At 41.7% G+C, this 27614-nt stretch overlaps 1 protein-coding gene across 24 annotated transcripts in view; it reads right to left on the bottom strand.

Moving 5' to 3' along the window:
* camk2d1 (calcium/calmodulin-dependent protein kinase (CaM kinase) II delta 1) overlaps positions 1–27614 on the bottom strand; it is a 77970-nt gene that overhangs the window by 5173 nt on the left and 45183 nt on the right. For 3 of the 24 annotated variants that reach the window (XM_074623571.1, XM_074623573.1, XM_074623576.1), the window contains exons 6-16: positions 23914–23986; positions 19231–19333; positions 18022–18105; positions 15916–16010; positions 15288–15410; positions 15059–15142; positions 14889–14931; positions 12794–12834; positions 8108–8167; positions 6297–6341; positions 5297–5345 (exon numbers count right to left, since the gene is read on the bottom strand). In XM_074623571.1, the coding sequence (XP_074479672.1) occupies positions 5297–5345; positions 6297–6341; positions 8108–8167; positions 12794–12834; positions 14889–14931; positions 15059–15142; positions 15288–15410; positions 15916–16010; positions 18022–18105; positions 19231–19333; positions 23914–23986 (800 nt within the window). Of the gene's footprint in view, positions 1–5296; positions 5346–6296; positions 6342–8107; positions 8168–12793; positions 12835–14888; positions 14932–15058; positions 15143–15287; positions 15411–15915; positions 16011–18021; positions 18106–19230; positions 19334–23913; positions 23987–25752; positions 25826–27614 lie in introns of all 24 variants that reach the window. The other 21 variants (XM_074623580.1, XM_074623574.1, XM_074623578.1 and 18 more) reach the window with 11 other exon arrangements.

The following is a 27614-nucleotide window of genomic DNA, read 5'->3' as shown; positions in this document are numbered from 1 at the left end:
TATTATAAGAAGCTTTAACCTGAATCCAGCCTGTTTGTTTGGCGAGATAGAGGAAACGCCTATGATAAGGCGCGACTGCCGTGCGCTCCTCTCTGGTGCCACGTTTTTCTAGCATTTTTTTTTTTAGATGCACACAAAAGTAAAAATATTCTCAACTTTAAAAAAAAAATAATATATATATATATATATATAAAATCATATTGTTCCCTGATTTGCTTGTTTTAATTTGTTGTTGATGCTGTAGCATGAATGAATTAAAGGGTACCAACATATGTAACGATAATTAGTACGCCTCACACGGGGCACCAAAGTATGTAGTGAATATGAGGTATAACGCACCAAGAATATGCATCGTAAAACACATTAACATATTAATCAACTTTGGACTATAAGGAATAATTATATTTCTTATATAATATAAGACTTAGCTCGACAGTTCATTCTTTAACTTGGAAAGAGCAGCTCATTAGTCAAATCAAATAGTTTAGTTTGAGTAATTGTTCCACTACTGTACGCAGCAGCAGCAGTATATCAAATATCAACTTAAACCCAAAACGTGTGTATTGTACTGCAGAAACCCACATAATGTTAACAAAGCAGAGGAAGACGTGGCAAATCCTTTTTTTGTCAGAGTGCTTCACTCCTCCTGTCTCTCTGAAAACACTCAGTGAGAAGAAAAGAAACACAATCTAAAACAGGTTTTTGATGGTATTCATCAGAGTCACTCAGTATGAAATCGGAGTTGTAGTACTAGCAGTATGAAGAGCTTAGCCTCTGTCAGTAGAATACCGTCAGGCTCCACAGTATCTGTGGAGTGGAAATAATGTCCTTTGAGCTTCTGTCAGCTGTATGATAAATAGTCTTTTCCTCTGGGATCTCTTATTAGAGCAAGGACAGAAAGATGGTTGGCACGCATACACTCTAATGGATAGAAACACACACACATGTAGCAGATGGTGATAAACACAAAGAAATGGAGCAGATAAAGTGATCCTTGGCAGGAGCAGGACTGTTCAGCCAAAAGCAATAAAGTACAGAGTCTTTTACTGTAACTGTAGGAAGAGCTGATGTTCACATGAGGACACAAACACACAATACGGACTATAAAATACTAGACACGGTCTGAATCTTAGAATGCATTAATGTTGGTTTCTGTGCAGACCACACTGATACTATTGCCAGTAATTTTTTTTTCGATTCCTTACTTAGTTCTCCTACACATCACTTCTTTTACATAACAAATGAAGCTTGAGTAATCTTTTATTCAATTAGGAACCTGAGCACATTTCTTCTACATCAGCTTTACCAAAACTGTAACTCGTAACAGCCCAAGGCCATGTTTGACTTGACTACCAGGAGTCTATATATGCCATATCACATGAAGCAAAGTGTTACAGTTCAGTCTACACATCCTGCCATGAAAATAAAATCTTTGATTCTAGATAAAAGTTCCTCAACAAGTACAAGCCTCGATAAGCTGCTCAATTAAAGCACAGAATGCACACACACAGCCGTTACGATCCTCACCAGCAATAATGAACTATATGTCGGGAAAAAAAAAGGTCATAGTATAGTATGTCGAAAAAAACTCATAGTATAGCATGTCGAAAAATCAAATAAGTCACAGTAAAGTATGATGAAAAAATTAAAAAAGTCATAGTATAGTATGTTGAAAAAAAATAAAAAAGTGCTAGTACAGTATAATGAACTAAAAGGACAAAATACCTGAGAGTCTGTGTCACAACCCCACCAGTAAGATAATTGCAAATACTTGTCTATAGAAGGTTTCTCAGTTTTTACAAAGCCTGTGTTAAAGCCATGCTTTTTAGTGAAAATAATGAAACACTCTAAGATGGAAAAATCATTCTCATTCCCAAACTAAGGCCACAACCTGTGCGGAGGGGTCAGGTCAGAAACCACCAACTCTCTCCAGAGAAGGTAGGGTGCTGTGACAGCTTCTGACCTGTGAGGGGTGCTATGACACAGCAGCTCTGCACTAAGACTCAGTGGACGAGGTGTGGTTCCGTTTCATGTTCATTAGTCCCACAGAGGTCTTTTTAATGCATTTATTTGTTTTATCTAAGAGCCACATTTTTTTTCAGAGCACGGGACATTTTAAAATGGAACATGATGAGCTGAAGCACTTAAAGTTAGGAGCTGAGTTAAGGTGACCCTGATCTGAGTCTGGAGATAAATCCAAATTGTAAAAGCCTGTCATGTTCCTTTGATGCTGTAATAACTAAAAAGAAATGTATTAGAACTATGATGATTACTGAGCGATGACTGTCCTGAACACCATACAATTCTGCCTTTTTGATTATATCCTAGGTACAGTACTACAAAACCTAAACCCTACAGTTGAAGAACTACAAATAGGCTGTGGCTTAGGTTTTTTTGTAAATGACCTAATCTAATTAAAAACTGCTCTCTACCTGTAACAGACAACATGATGTATATCTGTCTTACTGTTGACACCAGCACTGTCTACACACTGGGAAATGGACTTACATTGGGAGTCGGTGGGGCCCTGGCCGGGCAGGGGCACACTGTGCTGGGGGCCGGGCCCCTGCGTGAGGGTGTGATGGGGGCCGCAGTGGCATGTGGTGGGATGGTAAGAGGTAAAGACCAGAAAGGAAGATGTGAAGAAGAGAAGCAGGTAGACAGCCACCAGAGCCAATGGGATGTACTGGCAGCACTCCTCGCCACTGGGCCAAACACTAGGAGAGTACCAGCAGGAGCAGGAGGAGGAGGAGGCGGAGGAGGAGGAGGATGAGGAGGAGGAGGAGGATGAGGAAGACAATGAGGAGAAGGAACCCCTGTGAGAGGTGGAGTGGTCTAAGTGCTTAAGGTGATAGATCTGGGGACTGGAGGATGGAGAGTGTGCTGAGATGAAACACAGGGACAATGGATGGATGGATGGAAAGAAATGTGGACGAAGCAGGAATGACAGGAAGACATGAAATGGAGAATGAATGAAAAGCATGCAGGAAATGACAGTTTGTTCAAAGCCCCCCCAACTCTCCCACCAGCTGTAAACAAATGAAATGTCCAGGGATGTGAATATGGAAAATGTTGGAGGTGATGCAGGAGCATCGCAGTAACAACTAAAGAAACAGTTTTGGTCAGTCAGATGAAAAGATCAAGATCAGTTTCATCTATGTAACCAGTTGAACCAGTTAAATGCTAATGGTCTGTGGATGAGTAAATAGACACGTTCGCTTTAACAACTCCAACAATACGACAGATGTTGTATTTTCAGCTTGCTGTGGAGTTCATTCGCCCCCAAGAAGCCCCTCAAAGAAAACAATTAATAAAGATTTAACGTACCTTTTCCCATTAAAATACCTCCTAAGTACATTTTTTCCCGCCATTTTTCAACCAAGCCACCAAACAAAACAAATACTGGCCACTTTATTAAATCCATTTAATGCAGAGGACATTAGACACTCTAACAGGAAGCCATCGACCATCCATCATTCACATCGGTGCAAATGAGTCCCTTCCAAGAAATAAGAAACTACTAGTTGCCCTCATTGAAATTCCTGGACTGAACTTGTATCTTCCCTCTCTCTGTCGCAGACAGCTCTCCACAAAGGGCTTACTGCCGAAATCACAAAAGATGTCAAGATTAAAAATCCTCTGCTAATTTCTAGATTTCTAAGCGTCTTTGAATACATGAATACCAGACAGAGAAATGGCTGATGTAAAAGAATAATAGCAGAAAGACCTGATGAGGGGATAATGTCTTCCTTGGAAAGAAACTGAAGACATGCTACTGAACATTATCATAAGTAGAGCAGAGTAAAGCAGTTTCAATCCAATCAGCCATGAATAACAGTGGAGGACAATATAAAGGACAATGCCATGTCCCTTAAAGGGACTGTATGTAAGTTTTTACACGTATAAACGTGTTTTAATTTGGTTGTATCCTAACCTAAAACATAACACCTTCCGTGACTTTCTGGGCATCCTATATCAGCCTGTAGACTGCTTTTAATGTGAAGAATGTGGGACGTTTTTGTACGGGAAAATCCACGGTATGTGACATCCTGCGCGCTCACAAGTGCCTTTACTCTCTTCAGCTCCGCTTCAGGGCTAACAATGTGCAACCATAGCTAATGTCCACTAAAGCCAACAAACGGAAAGTTATTTCTAGTGAGGCCGGTCTTGCAAAACAGTTAAATGACCGACGTCGGGGGGGGAAACTAGGATCATTGGCCGGGCCTTCGATTCATGGAGGGACCTTCGTTTGGTTTTGGGAATCAAAACGGACCCAGAGATTTCAAAATTCCTACTGGACAGGTAAGTCAACATTAGTATGTGAAATGTACAGTGATATTGTGGTTTTAACTGTCAATCACTTTCAGTCTCGTGTGTGTGTCGTCTCACTGTTTGGCCGATGCTCGCTCGCGTCTACGTAGTGCAAGCAGAAGCGCGAGCAACAGGACGCTGACTGTCGTTGACTTAACGGCCACAGGTGATTCTTACATATAGCCCCTTAAGTAGGCCTGTGCATGTACTGAAAGTATGGAAGCACCTATGCATTCACACGCACACATACTGCAGGGTAAAATGTGAATGTGAGGAGCCTCAGGAAATCAGAAAATGCTCATATGACAAAAGATAAACAGGTTTACTAAATGTAAAAGCTGTGGAGAGATTAAAATCTCATTCGTCTGACAGATTCTCCGTTCTAGCAAAGGTCACTAACAATGAGAAAACACAGACAGAATGTCACACAATTACAAATCAATTCCACTAGAGCAAATATCTCAAATATCCAGTCCTTCCCCCTATACTTGTTTGTTATACTACAGCCTTTGAAGTGGCAGGTATCAAGTGTCTGTCTGCTCATACAGAACAGAACACCTGTCCCATAGTTGATGGATATTATTCAAGTGGCCACAGACTACCAGAACTCTGGTTATTGCATTTGAACTGGGGGGTAAATAGAAGGTCAATCCTTCATGGTTCAAGTACATGGTACTGGGCCAGCAATGACATGCAAAATGAAGCACTATGGACAAGTTGAAACATAAAGACAATAAATAACATGCAACAAATTCATGCAATAGACACGACCAGTAACAGGGTGCTGTCCAAACCTAATGATAAAGTGAGCCGGTGCACCCAAAGAGGGGAAACGAGAGGTGACCTTAAACTGTGAGGTTAAAAAACGTCAAGACGCAGCACTTTGTTAAAGAGTTTAGAGGAGAGAGTTTTAATGAGGTGCCTGGGAGTCGTCCTGCTAACAGAAGAAGGCTGGTTTGTGTTCGGTTAGTGTGAACCTGCCTACCTCTCACGTCCTCGTCCTCGATGGTCGTGTTGGCGCTCTCGCTGGACTCCTGTGGAAATGACAAATAAGAGACACATGAGTACAACCAGACTGACATAAAAGCACAAACAAACTGAGGACAGACGTTTGAGTTCAACTGAGATCACAACAACTCATTTTATCATCATCTACTTCACTAATCACAGTCTCACTGTTACCCAATAGATGGTGAGAGGAAACAATGCAGACACTATGCTGAGATAATAGAGGTACTGACAGTAACTTTTGAGAGTATCAACATCCCTGGATTATTGTTTCATTTAAAAAAAAAAAAAAGTACAATATTGCATTGGTACAAGTGAATAAAAAACTCTCTAATTAAACTCTCTTCATGTATGATACTACACAACACTTACTATGCACAAGGACACATACTGTACGCTACACTATGAGCTACACCATCATGTCACTGCACAAAGCAAAAAGATACGAGCATGCACGTGTTCCCACACGGTTTATCTGATGGACTAAACATGATAACGTAGACCTGCACAGACATGGTAGATGGACTCCAGGGTATTCTGTTTAGGCTTGGAACAGCTTTGGTATCCATGGTATTGCATGGTCTTTACTTTGCTCCAACCGCATGCATAATCCCCCTTTGTCGCGCAACTACAAAACCCACCATCATTTCACAATGACAGTACATGCTTTCGTTTTATAAAAAGGTTTAAAACACGGCATGGAAGATGACAAACTCATTTCCCATGTTCAGATCTGACATGATAACAAAGTAAGAAATAAACACAATTGTACACATAGATGACGAATGTTAAAGAATTACATGCAACAGTTTAACGGCATGCAATATTCCACAGAAATACCATAGATCCTTGCTTTTATGTTTTAGTGTCAATAACATCCAATGGCACACAAACATCACCAGCAGCAACATTAAGACTCTACTCTACACATCAGCAGCAGACTACAGCTTCAGACCAGCATCTGATCAGCCGTATACCTTGTTTCCATCAGCAGGGTTGTGGATAACAGTGGTTTGGGGCTCCTGATTTGAGAGGACCAACAGTAGGAAGAGAGGTCGGTGCAGAACCAAAGTGAGTTAGGAAGAAACGTATTTTGCAAGAAAGGAAAAGAGAAAAGGTGAAGGAAGAAGGGCAGATTGACATAACTGCTATTAAGGGGAGAGAAAGTCGGTACTAGAAACAGAATCTCTACAGCATACTATAGATACATGGGATGTTATGGCAATGGAAGTTGTGACTATATTCCCGGAACATCAAGTATATCAAGTCTTTCACCACAGATGATCAAGTGTTACCAACACTGATGACAACATGACAATATGTGATGATAAACACAGACACCATGGAGATGAGACGTCTATGTGGCTTCCTGGCAAACAGCCGTAAAATACAAACTTCTCTTTTACTACTGCTAAAATATCCATGAAAAGGTTTACATGAATGTGTAAAAAAGGCAGGCATTTGACCACTTACACACAACTTAACAGATACATCAAACATCTACCTGAATGACTCTAAAAAGACGAAAGAAACCATCGACACCGGAGACGACGGAGGTAACACAAGCCAATTGTCAGGATGGATTTCCCCACTCACACACCTACAGTACTGTACATGCTATTGCAAAAAAAGGTTTGCTGTACACTGGTGCTGTAGTACTGTGTGTCCCAGCTGACATGTGTAACATGATTCACGTTGAGTAAAATCCCTAAAGAGGCTGGGCTGTCTGTAGGTGAACTCTGTGACAGTGAGGATCATGTTTCCTGACAGAACTACATGGTCCCTAGTCCACCTCAGGAGAGAGAGATTTGTTATCTGTGCTGTAGGTGTGCATGGCTACAGTACATGTATTATTCTATATACAAGTGAAGGATTTATTTGGGTTAAAAATCTAATAGTTTTTTTGCATAGACAGTGTTAGGTGAGGGGCATCGCTAAGTTTGCGATGGCTGTGGAACTCTCCCGGTTGAACTATCAGTATTAACAGTAGTAGTAGTAGTAGTATTATCCAACACAGTCTCTGGAGGTGACCATCAAATTCTGTTCTGTGCAACACGAACAATGAGCAGAAACTTAAGATTACACTCTTTAGAAACCTGATAAACTATTCAATTTGGGGTTCTGGGTCAATTTTGGATGAAGAAAGTACAGTGTGGTGTTTTCTTTGTTCCCATTAGCAACGATGCTCTGATTCAAGTCTCTGTCTGGCTCATTGGTACTATAGTTTTCAGAACTATTTGGGATACCAAACCAACAGACTTCTCAGAAATGAAGCATAACATAAACCTATAATATCCAGGAGACTCAGCATTTCCATTTTAAAAGAATATTAAGGTTATTTACAATGGTAAGAGATACTTGAGGAGAAAGTGACTCCTCCAACTACGCACATCTAAAAATCAACCCAACAGCAATAGTAAACCGCTGCTGTCTCCAGTTTGGCTTGAAACCTGTGGCAACAGCACATTATACACAGTTGACACACAATGGCTCCAGGGTTGCCATTACAGCCAGCATCAACAACAAAAGGAAAATGTAGCCCATGTACAGCAATGTGGCGATGCAATAAAGCAAATCCAGAAGTGCGTGTGGACAGCTCATGGTTGTCACACAACCACTAAAAGACATCTGTGCTTCTTAAGCTTCATGGAAAAACAAAACAATCACCATGGACAATAAAGTGAGAAAGACACGGAGTTCGACAGAGCTAGTGTAGTCGGGACAGATGCCACTGAAGACAGACAAGTCATGCAAACATGCAGGCAGCAAGGCAGGGGAGACAGTGTACCAGAGAAGGAGTGAGGGCAGGCTCTTTGGGACTGGTGACCACATTGGCCTTGTTGTTGATCTGGAGTGACAGAAGTGGACAGACAGGTAGACAGACGAGACAGGGCAGAAGTGACAAGCCTTAGTGTTCAAACAATCGCTCTTCACGCTGCTGCTGCTGTGGAGGGAAAAGTGGAACGTTGTGTTCAAGGGTTGGGAGCGTCAGCCCGTCACTGTGACTCATCCAGCAGGGATGACTCCAGCTTCGAACAGGTCATTAAAACCCCAACAGTATACCGTAAAACGTCAGAACTGACTGCCATATCTCTGATAAGCTGTCCTCGTGTCTGAGACCTGGATAGGACACCTGAGATGATACAGTATTCTCCGGCATAACGATGCTTCTATCTTCGCACAAGAAAATCACACCAAATGTCTCATTGGATTGGATGGGTTTCAGTGTATATATAACAAAGAATCATGGCAGAAAATTGAGGGGATAATATACAATATTAAATGGATATGTTAGCCTATAGCAGCTTTGTGAGGCTATACTATTATCACGATGGGGATTTGAGCTGCTTATTTCAGCATTATAATATGCTCAATTGACTCATTTAATTCTGTACACCTGTCTACCACAAATGTATATTATGTCATATTTTATAGGATGATATGGCCAAAAATGTTATTATATGTTTTTTTAGGGCTGTCAATCGTTTAAAATAGTTAATCGCACATTTTTTATCTGTTCAAAATGTACCTTAAAGGGAGATTTGTCAAGTATTTAATACTCTTATCAACATGGGAGTGGGCAAATATGCTACTTTATGCAAATTTATGTATATATTTATTACTGGAAATCAATTAACACAAAACAATGACAAATATTGTCCAGAAACCCTCACAGGTACTGCATTTAGCATAAAAAATATGCTCAAATCATAACATGGCAAACTGAAGTCCAACAGGCAACAACAGCTGTCAGTGTGTCAGTGTGCTGACTTGACTATGACTTGTCTCCAAACTGCATGTGATTATCATAAAGTGGGCATGTCTGTAAAGGGGAGACTCGTGGGTACCCTTTTAGAGTTGACTCCACCAACTAAAGATACATTCACATTGGTTTTATTGAGTGGGTACATGTATTGTTGGGTATTTGGAGAAGGCCCTTCCACACAGAGGTGTGAGATAGTACCTAGAACACTGTGTAGTCACGGAGTACGCTATGTACAGAGAACCTTGTCAATGACAAAATCATTTACACAGGAATCTGAATTATCAGGTTACTCTTTGTTCCATGTAAACATCACATCCTGTGATGAACCGGCATCAGGGGTAAGACGTGGCCACAGACTCAACAAAGCAGGAAAAAGGAAATGAATCAGTGTCTTGTAAAAACAAACGTTGGACTGTTGCCAGTAGATTGGATTCTAGAGATGTGGAAATAGTCCTGAAAAACTACAGCTACAGACAGATTTTTTTATGCTGGGGACACACAACATGACTCTTACTGGAGACACAATTTTTAATGTCAGTTGTTTTTCCTGTGCATACAGCGTAGCGTAGTGTGACTTCATGGCCTCAGAAGGAACAGGAATTAGTCAGCGAGTCATGGTCTGAATTGGCCTCCTGCACTGGTTCTAATAATATGGTGCCGTACACTTACTAAGTATAGGCATTGCCACTGGTATGTCTCAATCAAGATTAAATACACAAATATCTCCTTATCTGAAAACCATAAAGGGACTCTGAGGATGATACAGATGCTGCACTGGAACTTGTTTTAAAAGATCCAGTGTGTAGGATCTGACGATACCTAGCAGTGAGGTGAGCCGATTGCAACCAACTTAAGCCTTGTTGGAGAGCTACGGTGGCCGATGTGAAAACATGAATGGCCTTATCTAGGGCCAGTTGTTGTAAGAGTAGCGTAGGTCATTTGGATTATAGCAGAGCCAGAGTGAAGTGAGTGGTGAAGCAAGAGAGAGAGAGCTGCGGCGACGGAGGCAGCGAGTAACGTTATCGTCTCCGACACAAGCAGAAAAAGTTAGCAGAGTTTGGTTTGTCCGTTCTAGGGTACTGTAGAAACATGGCAGTGCAACATGGTGGACTCTGGAGAGGACCTGCTCCCTATGTAGATATAAACGGCTCATTCTAAGAAAACTAAAACGCAATGATTCTTGGTTTCAGGTGATTATACACTAAAGAAAAGATACTTATTAATATTATATTCCATTTCTGCCAATAGATCCCATTCAGTGGCGTTATCAAAGGGACAGACTGGTGTTATTCCTACTGGACTTTGGTAAGAGTTTCATCTTTTAACTGACTCTGGCACTGAAAGAACAGTTATTACTGTCCCATCTCCTCTATGTGCACTGATGGAAGATTGAATCAAAGACTTTTCAGTGATCTGCTCAACATCAATGTGTGCACAGTGACATACTGTTGGTCTTGTGGTTGGAATAATATGGTTGGATTAATAATCGACCTCTTACTGTATGCTTACATGTGCTCCAATGGCTGTTGAGTTCACTAGCAGGGAAACAAGCTGGTCAACTGACATGCTCATTTACAATATCAGATGCAGGGCTGTCGCCAGGATTTTAGAAAATACTACGGTCATGTGTCCACGTCCATTGTTAAACAGCGGGTAACCTGGAAGTAGTGCTACACCCGCTCCCTGCACTGTCTGTTCAGTCATGCAGTGCCTCCCCAGCCTCCAGCAGCCTGATGCAGCACTGAGGTGGAATGTAAACATGAGGGGGTTTTCTACTGCTAACTGACTATCTAGCCACTGCAGGAGTCAGTCTGGATAACAATCAGCAGCAAGCTCAGGCCTACCATCAAGTGTTCGACACCGTCCGTCTTCCTTTTCTGCGTTGAGCAGTCACAACACAACAAGAGAGAACAATTAACCTGTGCCTGACTGTGCGACCCAAACTCTCACACACATTTCAATGTACATTTGTGGATGTCCAATCAGTGTTGATAGTAAATGTAGTGACTCAAGCAGTAAATTCCTCAGTGCATTCTCAGCTCTCATATTTTGGGATGCCATTTTCACAGTTTGCAATACAAGTGAAGAGAACAAAGAAACTTTATTTACACAATGGAACTTCTGATTAAAGGATGACCCGCTCTAACCCCTGAGCCACAGCTGGCGCAACAACGGCGGCCCTGGATGCAGGAAGAACAACAGATTTTGCAGCTGAGAACTCAGCTTTCCGGGTCAATACAGCAGCACTGAGGAATGTATTGCTTTAAATCGACTACATTTACCATCAACACTGATTGGACTTCCACATAAAACGTGGCGGATTTTCCCTTTAAGAGCTGGTGTGGGATGGAAAACTTCTCAGTAGTTTGTTTGGATTAAGAAACATGATGATAGGAATCCGCATGAGAGCAATTCATTATAGTGACTGAAAAGACAAATAAAAGACGACCACCAATGCGAGCTTCAGCCACAGAAAAAGAAACACATTAATCATTCAGGCAGGCTTGATTAAAAGGGAAATATCTCTAAAATGAGCATCAGCCTTCGAAAAAAGAAGCACTTCAAGATGAGGCAGCGGGATTCAGAGGACTAAAAATGTCCAATAGAATGATTAGGACCTGGTATAACCCACAAATCTGCAGCTCTGCTGGGCTCATTATTTTAGTTTTACAGCATATTGACTGAATAGTTCAGTCTCACTGCTCTCATCAACCGGGTCTCCAGCAGCAGCAACTGCTGTCAGTGAAAACGCTCTGATAACCTGCTCAGCAGCAGACAGCAGACAGACACAGTTAGAGACCAGCTGGTGAACATAGTGGAGCATTTAGCAACTAAAGAAGACATATGTTTCTCATGGGGTGGGTGGAGACCAAAACAGAGCTAAAAGGGGTGAATATTGGACTCATCAGGTGTTGTTGTAATGTTGCTTCATGGGGGCTAGATGTGTAATGGTCCGTAGACATGCTGCGTCTTGCGCGCTCAAATACGCCGTCGTTTCAGGGCGCGATGGCTCGACCCCAAAATAAAAGTAGTTCAACAACTGTGCAGACAATGTGTCCTTAAGTCACATTAAGTAAAGTCTTTCTACAGCACAAATACTTTTGCCACAAAACTGAAACTCTCCACATCTGTAGAGACCATGGGGAATTGCCTTTTCTGTGATTTGGGTGAAGCAACCCTTTAAAAGGGAAAAAAAAAAAAAACTCAAGAGATGATAGTGTTGGGGATAGACAGAAAAGATAGACAGAGTCTGGCTCATCAACATCCTAAACAAGGGTGAAATTGAGTGACAGATTTAGAGGCAGAGGGTGCTTTCCTTGCTGGTGTCAATGGACTATTGTCATCATATGACAGCTGAGAGGAGAATAGCAGAGAGATGGAGCCTATCTCCCCACCCTCCAATCATAATGTAATCATCAGTTATTAGTTTCCAATGATTTCCTCAGCTCTGACAACAGATGTTCCTCCTTCTCTCCCACAGATTGACAATACAGCGGGGGGGATAATGACTGGAAAATATGTGTCACACCCACTTGGGGAAGAAGAATTCACTGAGGCAACTTGGGGGTCCTATTTTTACCAGAAGCAGTAGCGTTGCTTGACTTCATTCATTGACTACAATGTTACAGTATTCAAAGAACAGCCTGCCGAGGTGCAGTGTGAATGACAACAGAGACGTGTGAAGAGCGAGAGGGGAGCTGAACTTACTTTGACGCCATCCGCTTTTTTGTTCAGCAGGCTCTTGGCTGCTGTTGAGAAAAAGATAACAATGAAAGGAAGTCAGTGGCCAGCTGGAATTAACACGTAACACCCACACACACAGCCACACACGTGCACTATGTCTATTCAAGGCTGGCCAAATTACTAGCAACCTCAAAGAAGGCCCTGCTACGACTGGAAGACGAGAAAAAATGCAAATGAAGTCAGGAGATGAAATCAAACTTAGTGAATCATTAGCCTGGAACGTGCAATTAGATCCATCAGACAGGCTGTAGGAGACACTGAGCAGCGGTGAGCAGAGGTCTGAGCTGTTCAGCTTGTCTTTTCTCAAGGATTTGCTTGTTTCATCTCAAACATGCTACAGAAACACTCATGATTTGTAAGGACTGAGCTAAAATCATGCGAGTGTTATTTGGAGTTTTGGTGGCAAATGAAGACCACCTGCTTTTCAGCTAACATGCAAAGACAGTCTGAGACACAAACAGGTGATAGGTAGCGGCAGGGAGAGCAGCACGGGGGCTCTGTGCATCCTCTGAGACAGTCTGGGTTTTTTTATTTGGCAGGAGTGATTTGTAATAAAAATCAAATGTCTTTTTTGCAACCATACTGGAGGAATAGTTTTGGAGGAAAATTAAAAAAAGGCAATAAACTGTAATATCCAGCTCAAACTAAATAATCCCAACAGGTGGAGTTGTTTTGTGTTAAGCCATAGCCATTCGGCTTGGGCGGTATTATGGTATGCCAAGGTATTCCGTCATAATACAGACGCGCGCTTTCTGTGATGCTGCATTGATGTGATGTATTGTAGTGCACAGCACGCCACCAGAAGTCGGAGTCAATGTTGTAACAGTCAGTGTGTTGGGTTTAGTCTTCCTCCGATTATAAAAGCAGTTTATAGCCACATGTTTTTATTCAACTGCCAGTCTGCCGCCACCACCACCCGCATATCATCTCCACGCCCAATTTACTGCCGAGGCGAGGCCGCCAACATGGAGATCACATTTCAGTAGAGGCGTGCGGCGCATGTTATGTTTGTTTACTAGGAAGTTCATGTGTTTTTTGGCGTGACGAGATGAGACGGGTTTTCACTATATATATATATAATATAATTATATAATTTATAATATAAATCTTGGGCGTATATTCATCAATGTATTGTCATGGTTATATACACACAGGAAGAATAGCTTAGGATCTTATTAAACTAACTCATAATTAATTGTTATACACGGCTATAAATATAACACTAACAAAAAAAATACAAATAATAATGATAATAATTATACAAAGTATTACATTGTAATTTCTAATATTGTATCAATTGAAATATGTAGTATTCATATCCCATATAAAAGAAATTAACAGCCAAGGTACTGTGCCAATAGAGGCTAATGGCACAAACTACTATACGCCATGCTGAGTATGCTTTTATAGCACCACCACTTTCTGATCATTTACATGTTCTGTAAGCGATTTAGTCATTTTTAAATATAAAATGTTTTCTTTTCCTCCAATATGGCCACCAATGGATGCATTGTGTAGGCAGAGAGCCCTGACTGATGCTGTAGTAGACATGACATGCCTCAGTACTAAAAAGCTGCAGTTTAGTTTGACACTGTGACGAAGAACTCTTACCTTACGCATGAGTAACCACACAAGAGGGAAAAGGAAGGAAAACAAAAGTCAACACTAAGGTTTACTGACACAATACGGCCAACTGACATTTTAGAATTTACACAAATAAAATGTGAACAAAACAAATGTAATCTTGACGGTCGTTTGTCATCAAGAGAAACATCAATAACGTTCATCTTGCCCTTTAAAGGGGGAGCTGAAGATTGGACTGCATTGATCTGTCTGGTCATTCTGTCTCTGATGGTAACAACTGAAAAAGCTTAATGGGCTCAAAGGCCAGGGAAATTGAAAAAAAAAAAAGCTGCACTCAAAAGCAGCATTTAAAACGATACCTAAATACATGATAAAGACAGAGTTAAGGAGGTGTCATCATCAGTGCCTAGAAGGACAGCATGTAGCACTGTACTGTAAGTGGTAAGATCATCAATCCTCATTGGTTCAGTCCTACCTGAGAAGTTGCGAGTGGCCAGCATAGTAGTCAGGATAGCACCCTAAGGAGAGACATATGGACACTGAGATCTATTAACTGTCACATCAAAGTTGAATACATCATCTGAACATCAGATCTTCTGAGTGGATTTGCCCCATCTCGTTTAGTAGCTCCTGTTCGTCGCTCACCTTCAGTTTCCTCCTAGCGTTGAACTTCTTCAGGCACTCCACAGTCTCCTGTCTGTGCATCATGGACGCCACAGTGGAGCGTTGCTGTAAACAGAGAGAGAGACAGTATAAGGTGTGTTCACAGGCAGGTGTTTTTGTTTGTTAGAAGAAGACCTGAGTTGATTGCATTTAGTGATGACTGAAAAAGCAGATGTGAAAGTGCGAGTGTGTGTGTTTGTGTGACACCTACGCAGATCCAGGGGTGTTTGAGTGCATCTGTGGCGGTCACTCTCTTGGCTGGATTTATGGTCAGCATCTTGTTGATCAGGTCTTTGGCTTCTGGAGTCACTGTGTCCCACTCAGGAGAAGGAAACTGTTCCAAGAATGACATCACAAAAAAACAATTATAATGTCCAAAACAACCACTTCCAGTGTTAATATTAATCTAATACCTGGATTATGTCTACATATGATTTAGCAAGACTAGTGGTTCAGAAGTTATAAAATGCTTTTTGTTGAAACTGCCATGCCCTTCATTCACTTGTACAGAAACAAGTAAGTTGAGGTGTGGTCTGTCCCCTTATAAAAGGTCAGTGGAAGTATCAACCAATCTGCAACAATCCATGTTGGAGGTGCTTTGGGGGCGGGGGCCGGGTATTGAACCTCCATAACTTTAGAGACCAACCAAATGCGTCATTGAGTTTTCAAGTGTCAGGTACTTAAAGCTACTACAGGGAGCTTTCATTTTGTGTTATTTTCAGCGGACCCTGTGGACAAAACGGCAGTGTTTCCGACCACCAGAGTCCCTTAAGACTGACTGCGAGCGAAAGTGTGTGTGTGTGTGTGTGTGTGTGTGTGTGTGTGTGTGTGGAACTCACATCATAAGCCCCTGCTTTAATCTGCTGGTAGAGTCTGTGCTGGTCCTCGTCCCAGAATGGAGGATATCCCACCAGGAGGATGTAGAGGATCACGCCTACACACACACACACACAATCATTGTCATCCATAAATACATGTCAAGGCCGACTGTCTAGGAACATAACAGCAATGTTAATGAGTCACTTATCACATCAAATAGTCTATGATTTGAGCATACTTTGTGTTGTTAATTGACTTCCAATAATAAATATATACAAACATTTGCATAAAGCAAGCATATTTGCCCACTTCCATGTTGATACGAGTATTAAATACTTGACAAATCTCCCTTTAAGGTACATTCAGAACAGATAAAAAATGTGCAATTAATTTGTGATTAATATTAGTTACTAATTACGATTAGTATCTGCAGTGTGTTTCTGTATTTGGTTGTGTTTTCTCTAGTTAAAGCGTTATTTTTCTTTTTTTCTAAATGCTGCGCAAGTGGTGTCAAATACGTGAAGATGTTTTCTGACTTTGCAGTGCGTTGAGCTCTAAGGGTCGCCCGTAATAAGGTGAGAATCGAAGAACAAATATGATGTCTAAATAAAGAACGGTGTGGTGAGAGACGCACACTGACTGCTTGTGTTTGCTGGTGTTACCAGAAAAGGTGGTTTCTGATTGGCTCGCCAGTTGCCAGGAACAGATGAAAGGGCCTCTATATAACGACGAGACAGGCTGACCACAAACACAACACCAGCGATTGTTCCTGTGGACTCGGTGAGTCAGCACAGGTGTGTTGAAAGGAGCATTTATATGTGTGTGTGTGTGTTTGTTTGACATCTCAGGTCCATCTCAGGTGCGTGTAATGAGCATCTGCAATGATTAGAGGTTGGAGCTCTATGTACTCCTCTGTGGTATGTGTATAATATGACAAAACACCAATTTGTGATTTTAGCGTGAGTTACTGTATGTGTGGAAATATTACTTGACAAATTAAAGCTTATCCATCCGCCCAGTACTTCAGTGTCTCCGGTTATGGTGCCAAATTAAATCTAAATCATATCTAAGCCTTGCTGCCACAACAGATCTACAATGACAAAACAAGATAACAAAAGAAAAACTGGTATTGTTTTCTTAAAGCAGAGCTTTTCAGTTGGTTTCAGTGGTTTATTCATTTTACTTTAGGTCACTATAGTAACGGTGCACTGAGCAGTTGTATTATTTAGAATAAATCTGACTCAGTATCAGCAGGTATTCAGGATCTCTCTCTGTCTCTCCTTAATTACAACTCTCTGATTTATGGAACACAATGAGCCATAATGAGACATTGTGTGCGATATAGTGGATAATGATGAGCATTCAGAGTTAACCATATACACTTAGCTGTACTTCAGATTTGATATTGTATACACACTATATATATATATATATATATGCCACTTCTCATAATTCTATGATCCTTCTCGTTAAACAGAGTTATCATTTTGGCATTGTGTATACTTTATATTTGCACTCTTCCTACTTTTTTCCTGCAACTGCTGCACAACAATTTCCCTCGGGGATAAATACAGTTTTATCTTATCTAAAATAAACTTAAAAAGAAAAACCTGATAGCACCGGTGCCAGCGGCTCTGTCTTTTGGTGTAGTGTGTTCTTTTGAAGTAGAGGCGGTGCCTTTGATAATCCCCAGGGAAGGCCTCTGATTGGTGGTTTCGAGCCAGGGCGTTTGTATACATGATAAGTATAGCTGCTCCCATGGATGTATAAAGAGAACCGGATACAGCGTTGGGAGGCGGGATCCCGTTCATTCCTATGGGAGTTGCTCAGTGGCGCTTGAAGCGTAAATGTAAAGTACCCGGATCATCCAGCGATCTTCTTCTTTAGTGCATTTTACAACTTTTAGGACCTAATGATTTAAATAAGGGCTATTAGAATGTTCGTACTCGGAAGTTGATTTACCTAAAAAAAAAATTATCTTCCGAGTTACAGACGTCTCTTTCCCAATATAAGTCTATGGGAAAAAGTATTTTTGGGCCCAATGGCGTCACGTGACGGACACAGAAGTTGTAGCTCCACAAGGCTTCCCCCAACTAAACAAACCAACAGTTAACCCAGAGTCTTACCACAGGCCCACATGTCCACTGGCTTGCCGTACGGATCTTTCCTCAGCACCTCTGGAGACAGGTACCCCGGTGTACCGGCAAAACCTGGAACACACGAACCACACCTCTATTTTAAGAAAAGCTTGAACAACGCCTCATTAATTCTAATTTGTTTAGCCCGACACAGAATTCACCAGGTGCTGTATGTCGAAAGTCTATCAAAAGCTTGTTAGGACCATCTCCTAAAAACAAAACATTTCACACAGTAGCTAAGGATCATTGGTACCATAAAGTACAGTTTATGAGCCGAGGTTAACAAGCTCCAAGGAAAACATTTGTGGATGTGTAGTTTGACTCTTTACCAGCAACATGCAGCCTACTTTTAAAAAAAAGCCTTAAAGTGGCAGCAGAGACGTAGAACGACTAACACTAAAGTCAGAACACACAGTGAACTGGTTCCAGATGGAGGCTGGCGCTGGGGGAATAGACCAATTATGTCTCTGCTCTGCAGGGAATAGGGAGAAGAAATAGGCCTGAAATATATCCAATTCAAAGTTGATATAAGAGCCGAGAGCAGTGGCACACCTAGTCCCTCTAGATAGGTACGTGACGCTTTGATGGTAAAATGGCATAGTTGAAAATGTTCATTTGGATTGTGCCATTAAAATGAAATACAGAACTAGGACAAAAGTCTCCATTGATCCGTTTTCTTCAATAAGCTCATTAAGACCTTTCTTGAGAAAAAGTACACAAATGTTGTCGTCTGAGAGAAGATTAAACATTTAGAGATGTCTGAAATTGGATTCGTGCATCGGCAAAATCCTGGAGAATCAGAATTTTTTTTATTCAGTATGTACATATGTATTTATGAATAAATATGTTTACAGGTGTTGTGTTTCCTATTTGTACAACTACTGTATGAATATGAAGCACACTGATGACATTTTCCGCACTCACTAACAAAAAACAGCCTGTTTAGAGTTCATTAAACCCCTTAAGCCCGTCTATATGATGGAAAACCAGTTGGGGAAATCTTAAATCGTAATAATAATAATTACGCCTGAAGAAAAAGAAAAACAATAGGATCCATTCAAATGAGCTTTGTTGTTTTACATCATATGCTTTTTGACAAAACTCTAGCTGATAAAAGCAGTGAAAACTGAGCAAACACAACCAAGGGGTTAATAACATTTATGAAAAGCTCATTCAGAAAGTGGTGTGTGTACTCACCGAACCATGCCTGCTGCTCTCCCTGCACTTCAATAGCCAGGCCAAAATCTGCCAGTTTAACCGCTGCCCCCTTCAACTTGCTGGCTAACAGTAAATTCTCTGGCTTGGAGGGAAGAGACACAGATACAAACTGTCAGTACCTTGCAATAAATACAGTGATATCATTGTAAAATGAAACAAAACATGACTGAGGTAAAGCCTTAAAGGGGACATATCGTGAAAAACTCACTTTTTCAGTGTTTGTGCTCATACATTTAGTTATCTGGAGCGTCTACCAGCCCACAAACTGTGAAATAAGACAACCCAGTCAGTTGTTTTCTGGGCTGTCTGGATCAGAAAACATGTGATTCAACAAGCCAATCAGATTTGGCTCCCCTTCCTATGTCACATGCAGGCTCATTAGAATATACCACCCACAGCTTGAGAACTACCTTTGTAAAGGTGCACCATATTTTTTCTCTCTAGCCAATAAGAGCAGACTGGGCTTTTTCAAGAGGGGGTCTTAAAGAGACAGGCGCTAAAACGGAGCGTTTCAGACAGAAGGTGAATGCAGGGATATTCAGACAGACAGGATGAGAAATATAATGTGTTTTTTGAAAATTAATACCAACCCGTTCTCACTCCCAACTCGTTAAATACTAGCCGTTTGGCAAGTGCCCCTCTGCATCGGCAACCGCCGTACGGAGGCACCCTTTAACAACAGTATGTGACGAACCGGGCTTTCAACTAACTCCAATGTAAACCCACCCGCGGCGTTATTCGACGGTCAGAGCAAGTGACGTAGTGTTAATAGAGTGAGAGTCCGCTTAGGGTGGGCAGGTCAAACAAACACAAGACTTTAAACCAGGAGAAACTAAAAGTAACGTTGACTTGTTTTGTCACGTCAGTCCTGTGGGTCAGGTGAGTCGCCAGTCAGTGAAGTTAACGTCAACCACGAACGTTTCCTAACCGTACCTAAGTGGTGTTGCCTAAATCTAACTTCCTGTGAAAACAGAAGTTTATTTTGAAAGGACACTATGCATGTAACGAGTGTATATTGACACGCCGTCCCTGGTCCGTCCAAAAGTTACGCTAGAGAGGTACCACGTGCATCGGTCTCTGATGCCAAGGGGCACTGACCAAGCGGTGGTTTTGACGAGTTGAAAGTGAGAATGTGTTTTCTTAAATCGTGTAAACATGTTCTAGTAGAAACCCAAAATACAAGTATGAACCTGAAAATGAGCACGATATGTCCCCTTTAAAGATTTTATTGTGTTTTTGTTACGGGCAGCTCACAGGCTTGTAAGCAGCGGGAAGGGCTATTAGTTCACAGAGTAATAACATTAAGGACTGATGTCATACAGCGAGTTTGAGCGTTCAGCAGTTAGCACTAGTAGCTGAGCTAGAGGCCAACTGTAGCAGCTGTCCAGTCTGCCTGCTGGAGTCCAGCCTCAGCCTCAACCCACACACACACACACACACACACACACACACACACACACACACAAAGTCACGACTGAACCTCAACGTTATCAGGCTCAACACGAGTCAGTCTGCAGCCAAGGCTGACCTCAGCCCAGCAGCACGGCTGGATGTCATTCAACAAGATGCTGGCGGGCTGCTGTCAAATTGGGCGTGCGAGAGCCCGGCTGGCGGAGACGGGCCGGGTGAGAGAGGCGGACAGTGACTCAAACTCCAGCAGGAGGAGCTTCAGGAAAAGGTTTCGGAGAGGATGAATAATGGATTTGCTGACATTTTCAAAGCGGTTTCTTTTAATGGAGCCAAAATGGGAAATGATTTAAAATGACTAAGCTATAATATAATAACAAAAGGGGAAGCTGCTTTTGCAACAATTATACCCAGTTATCTTAAAAACACTGGTCACCCTGGCTATACATTATGACTCAAGCTGTAATTCATTCTGAGCCTCTCACATATATTCATTCTAGGGATGCACCAATGAATAAATGAATATATAGACTATATATATACACCCGATACTGTTCAAGATTTGGAGACGTGCTCGCTGCTATTTTGTCTCCAATACATTGGAGGCCTTTATAAAATGACCAGACAAAAAGCACGTGTACGTGTGTTTCTTGTCCTTCTTTTACATACATATAATGTATTCCTACATACATAATGGAGTTAAGTGAAAATACATTACTGAGGCTTTCATATCAGTGTACTGCACTGTGTATTCACCTTGAAAATGTTTGCTGGGTACACACGAATACACGACTGGCTTTCTGCAACGTGCAGTTCATATCAGATTGATCAGGATTTATGCTCCCCTCCTTGCTGCTGGTGTGTAATAGCTGTAATTGGATTCTGTCTAATACTGAGAGTCATCATAGAATTACTAAACCAGGCTGGGGTTCTGCTTTAGCCTGGAGGACTACTACCATTACTGACAAAAGCCACACGCTGCTCTCGCTGGCAAAATGTTGCAAACAAACATCTTCCCCCCAGGGTTTTAACTTCTCCATCTCAAAAGGAGAATATCTGAGAAGTTACTCGGCACATTACGGGGGATTTCTTCCAGACGATAGATAGATAGATAAGGAAATAAGAAAAGTACAGTTCAGTTCACTTCATTCTTTCATGTTCAAGTGATGGTCAGAGTCTGTATGAGGGGGTTTCCTCTGGTTAAACGCTCTGACTCCACAGAATTTACACATCAAAGTGTGTTTTAGAGCTCTTGTGTAAATCCTTTTGTGGCTCCAGAGGGAGCTGTGCGAGGTCTAATAAATTGCCTCAAGCGCCGGGGCTGAAGTGTTTGAAAATAATAAAAAAAAATGTGTGTGTGGAGTTTGGAAGAAGTGGTCTTACCAGACTTCTGTATCTCCTCATCTCAGCTTAAGGCTAGCAGATCAAGGCTACATTGGCCGCAACTCGCTTAACACACCTTCATATTGTATGTTCTCCTGCTGCTTTTATGCTTTTATTTTGTGATATGTCATAGCACCGCATTGCTAAATTGGTGGATAACTCTTAAATTGAGACTAGTGTCACACATACTGATTAAAAACAAACTGCCACGCTCAAGAAAGAAGAGCTACAGGGGAGGCATTTCCTGGTGGTGCCATAGGAAAAGCAGTTTTACTGTAGCAGTTCAAAAGCAGGCGTTAATGTGCCATTACTGCTCCACAAAAAGTGACACTTGACGACAGCATGCAATAAATCCATGCGTCTAGACTGTTCCCATAAACGCTTTAAAAGAACTTTTATTAAGACCGCTGTGTATTACTTTCCTGGGCGGATGTTTGTTTATGTGTGTGTGTGTGTGTTTCCCCCCAAAATCATTATCTTGAGAAATGAAAATCACACGAACACACACAATGTGGCAAACAGTGTTTTCCATAGTGGCTCTGCTCTGCAGCCCTGCTTATTTGTTTTGGTTGTATTTGGTTTTGTCTTTGTGTTTCTGCAGTGAACCGTGGCTGCTGCCTGGCAACAGCCAATCAGAGCGCGCGGAGAGTGGCAGTCGACGAATGCAAAAATCGGGGCTTATTATTGCTGCGTATAAACCGAAACCTCAGACACACCTGCTTCATTTGATTAGCAAACCAGAGCTCTGGGAGCAAACCCACAGTGAGAAAAGGGCAGCATGAGAGATGGAGACAACTGTGGACTTGAATGATCACTAATGTCCACATAACATTCCATCACGATGAAACATCTGACCTCACTTAAACACATTCAAATAGTCCATGTCAGTAAGTGACAATGGCCCTATATTACATCTATATCCTTAAATAGCAAACAGTTTTATGACCCAGTTAAAAGATGGTGTTTGAGTACATCAACCGACTCTTTTATGACTAGAAGGTGGGCAGTTTTTATGGAGGTACATCACTCAAAACCACCCAAAACCACTATGGGAAACAGTTGAAGCTGTATTTTCACTTTTACAACATAGTAGGCATAGTAGGCCCCCAATGACCCACATCTATGGTGTATATACCGACTGATAACGCCTATTTAATGTCCTGATAACAGTAAAATCGGGTGGTTTATTTGCCGTGTTCCCTCTATATATGAACTGATGATCTTTGTAAAATCTGTTTGTTGAATATTGTTGGGATTCTCTCAAAATAATCTGATGATAAATGTCATATCTATGTGTAAAAATTATAAATGCCCATTAGAGGACTGACTATTATTATCTTTTTTGGTGCATTAATGCATTTTCAACATTGTTTTATCTATAGAAAACACTGAACATTAAAAACCAGATACACAAATAATAAAGCTGAATTTCAAAAATGTTCCTTTAACATAAAATCATAAAAGATTGAGCTCTAAACTTTACAGACCATGGTACATGTTCTCCAGACACATGCACCTTTTTAACAAGGCCACTGCTGTTTCTAGCTGCGGAGTAACTGGAGGTCTGCCAGTCATTTTCAGGCTCATTAACACTTTTCTACAGCCACTGTGAGGACAAGTGGACCGCCTGCTCAGTGGAAGTGTGAAGCCGATATTTTATCAATACATGAACCCTGGAAGATATAAGCCAACATTTCCAAGTGTGAAAGTAATGGTGTAATATGTTTTTTTAAACATGAACTGACAAGAGTAGAGTTAGATCGGCGTAGGTGTGGAAAAGAATAAGACGAAGACGGAGGACAGGTTAAGCCGTGTTGGGAGGGTGAGGCCACAGGACAAGAAGGAAAACATCTTCATGGCGAGTCCACTTACCTTGAGGTCGCGGTGGACCACGCCCATCTGGTGGCAGTGGAGCACAGCCTCTAGGATCTGCTGAATGCAATGACTGCATGCAAACACCAGGGGGCCATGGGTTAGTGACAAGCTACCACTCACTGTCTGTGGCTGTGAGCTCGCTTTGACACTCGGGAGAGCCGCTGGCCATGTGTTAGCGGGGAAACTGTGCAGCAATGTGGCAACTGGACCCACCCGACAGCCATAATGAGGGGCACTTTGGCTAAATGGACCATTTACTCAATTTTCAAAATGTTTTTTTTTTGTGTGTGTTGCCACGGTCACCAACTGATGTTTTTGCTGTCACAGGCCCAGAAAAGAAAAACTTAGCCATAATGTTGTAATCGTCTGCTACTGTGTCAACACGGCCAGTTCTCTTCCCGAGTCTCAAAACAGAAGTGGTGTTAGCCCCTGGCCGACTGGAGGCCGGACCCTGAGAGACTGAGGAGGGAGACACAGGAGCTGGAGGAAGGTGTTCTGTGGCTCTGTTACTGGAATAACCCAACAGTGTTGAAGAGTTTGCACGTTTTGTTCCTCCTTTATACTGTCAAAATTACTGAAACTGAAATTTTGAAACTATTTTGATGTTATCAATGAATGTCACCCCCTCTGACCTCAGCTTTCACACTAGTATCTTGTTCAGTACCTGAGTACAATCATCTTCATCATCATTTACACAACATTGGTTTATGTTGTCGCTACAGTGTAGAAAAGTGCACCAATCGCAAGATCCCAAGCCCATACAATGAATTTGACCTTTTGCATTTTGCTTTCTTTAGTTTGTTACCCATGCGCATTTAAATACTCTCAAATTATTCCATGAATCGCTCCATTTTTGTGTGCAATGTCAAGTTGTGATTGTATTTTTTCACCTCCCCAAATTTCAAGATTAATTTATAATACATAATACAATATTTATAATATTAAAATTAATACAAATTAACAATTTGTGCACAATTTAATATATCAAGAACATGACTTGTAAAGTTGTGCGCACAATTTAAAAAATCAATTTTAATCTCCATGAAACCTGCTGTTGGTCTGTAGGTTTGTGATTATGCTTGACATAAGCATCTTGTTTTAAAGTAGTCCTATATAGACCATCATAAATGAAAGAATCTAATTTAAAATCACAATTGCAATATTGGTTGAAGACATTGATATTTAATATTTCCCTTAAATAGCCCTAAGGTAGATGGAGCCACATCTTCTTACAGTATGCATTTGATTTATTTTAATAACTGGGGTACATTATGTGGACGTACTGGTGCTTACTGACAGTGGAGGTTCTGTAGATTGAAACACAGTACAGATCAGTGTTTTGAGAATAAAAATGTGGTACTAGGAAAACTTTAGTGTCATAATTTGGAACACTAAAACATCAATTTCTACAGGTATCTAAAGCCACAAGTTCTTCCTCCTCCTCTTCCTCGTCTCTCAGATTGACAACCTCTCAGTGGCTGTGTCAGAGCATGGTTTTGGACAGATGCTACATGCACTTTGTGCCCTGGCATACAGGAGGGGCAGGCCATGATGAGATCTACCGCCCCCCCCTCGACACTACACGCCCTACCGCCTCCTCTCCAGTCAACCCTTCCCATGATGCCCTGCAGCAGGTGGGGTCTAAAACACACTCCTGTCAAGTGGCGGTGTGTGAGGGTGACTGGCGGAGGAGGGGGTGTGGTTTTTTGGAGGAGGCGGCACTCAAGTGAAAGGTTAATTGGTCGATTGATCAGGCAGCGGAGGAGCGAGGCAAGGTGCCGCAGGTGGGCAGGCCTTTTGTCTTTTTTAGCTGTGTTACTGTCATCACTTACTAACCTTAAGGTCCCTGTGCACTATGCCATTTACGTGGCAATGATTTACACTTTCTAGAATCTGCTGTATGCAGTGACTGTGGAGGGAGAGAGAGAACCAGGCCAGAAGCAAAGAGGAGAGGAAGAGGGAGAACAGGTAAACGTCAGGAAAACAAAGTAACAAGAACAGGATGACAGAACACACCAAACACATGAAATAACAACACCTGATTGACAAAGGGAACGTTTTAAAGGAATAGTTCAACATTCGGGGAAATACGATTATTTGCTTTTCTTTCTTTTTTTCTTTTCAATAGCGAGAAGGTCGATATCAATCTCATGTCTCGGAGTCGGATGCAGTTAGCCTGGCTTAGCATTAAGACTAGAAGTAGGGGGCAACAGCCAGTCTGTCGATTTAGGTGCTGCATCTCCAGCTATAACACAGGTTGCTAAATACAGTCGATACGTTTTGGTAGAGGTCTCTGTGCGGGCACAATCGTACCAAACCTGGCAACCTTGCAGCGACAAGATTTTGAGATTCTGCACACAGTCACTGCACCCAGCTGTTAGAAGAAGAAGAAATACGTCCTACACATAACTCACCCTAAAACCATATATTTAATTTGTACAAAAACACAAATGTAAAATGACATAATCAGTGATCTTTAGAGGTGTTAGTATATGTATTTTTGACAGAGCCAGGCTAGCTGTTTCCCCCTGCTTCCTGTCTTTATGCTAAGCAAACCACATCAGTGCTTATCACACAGACATGAGATTGATATTGATCTTCCCGTCGTTCTTGGAAAGAAAGCGCATTGTCGAACTGTTTCTTTAAGCAATTTAAGTAAACAAGTAGAGAAAAATACAAAGGACACATGCTGATGTTTTTTTTTCATCTATAAAACTCTTTCAGATGTCATCTTGTACAAATCAATAAAATCCACTACAAAACAGAATCCAGACCTTTTTACATCTAAAGCTGTCTTGATGACAAATCTTGCCGCCGCTCCGTCAAGTGAAAGTTCAACTTTAATCCAGCTGACTAAAAAGTTGAAAATCTTCAAAATTATATAAAACTAAATCTTAAATGAACCTTTAATGGAAATGCTCTGGGATAAAGCTGCTTTACTGGTTCTTTTTTGAATGGATTTTTTAAAAGCTGTTCGTTCAGAAGGTTAAATTGGAAAAAGTAGATCCATAATCAAAGGGACAAAGGTAGAACAAGAAATGCAGAAAGAGCGATTTTGGCAATCAAAGGCATATCAAAGGCAGCACAACAGGAAACACGTATGCACTGCAGTGCCTAATGAGGATGGGTTGTATTTTTGTCCATCAATCCATTTACTTCCGCTTATCCGGGGCCGGGTTGCATGACAGCAAGCTTAGCAGCGTTTTCCAGGTCTTCCTGGGGCACCCAGAGGAGTTCTCAGGCCACACGAGATATTTAATCTCTCCAGCGTGTTCAGGGTCTACCCCGAGGCCTCTTACCAGTTGGACGTGCCCGGAAAACCCCTAAAAAGGAGGCGTCCAGGAGGCATCCTGATCAGATGCCCGAACCACCTCAGCTGGCCCCTTTCAACGTGAAGGAGCAGCGTCTCTACTCCGAGCTCCCTACGGATGTCTGAGCTCCTCACCCTATCTCTCTAAGGCTGAGCCCAGACACCCTACGAAGGAAGCTCATTTTGGTCGCTTGAATCCGCGATCTCATTCTTTCGGTCACTACCCAAAGCTCATGACCATATAGGTGAGGGTTGGAATGTAGATGGACCGGTAAACCGAGAGCTTTGCCTTCCGGCTCAGCTCCTTCTTCATCACAACGGTCCGGTAAAACGCCTGCATATCTGCTGATGTCGCACTGAACTACCTGTCCATCTCCCACTCCATTTT

The sequence above is a fragment of the Sebastes fasciatus genome, chromosome 22 (assembly GCF_043250625.1).
Source record: "Sebastes fasciatus isolate fSebFas1 chromosome 22, fSebFas1.pri, whole genome shotgun sequence".
Classification (NCBI taxonomy): domain Eukaryota; kingdom Metazoa; phylum Chordata; class Actinopteri; order Perciformes; family Sebastidae; genus Sebastes; species Sebastes fasciatus.
Note: the sequence above shows the minus strand (reverse complement) of the source record. Positions and strands in the feature narration are given on the sequence as shown.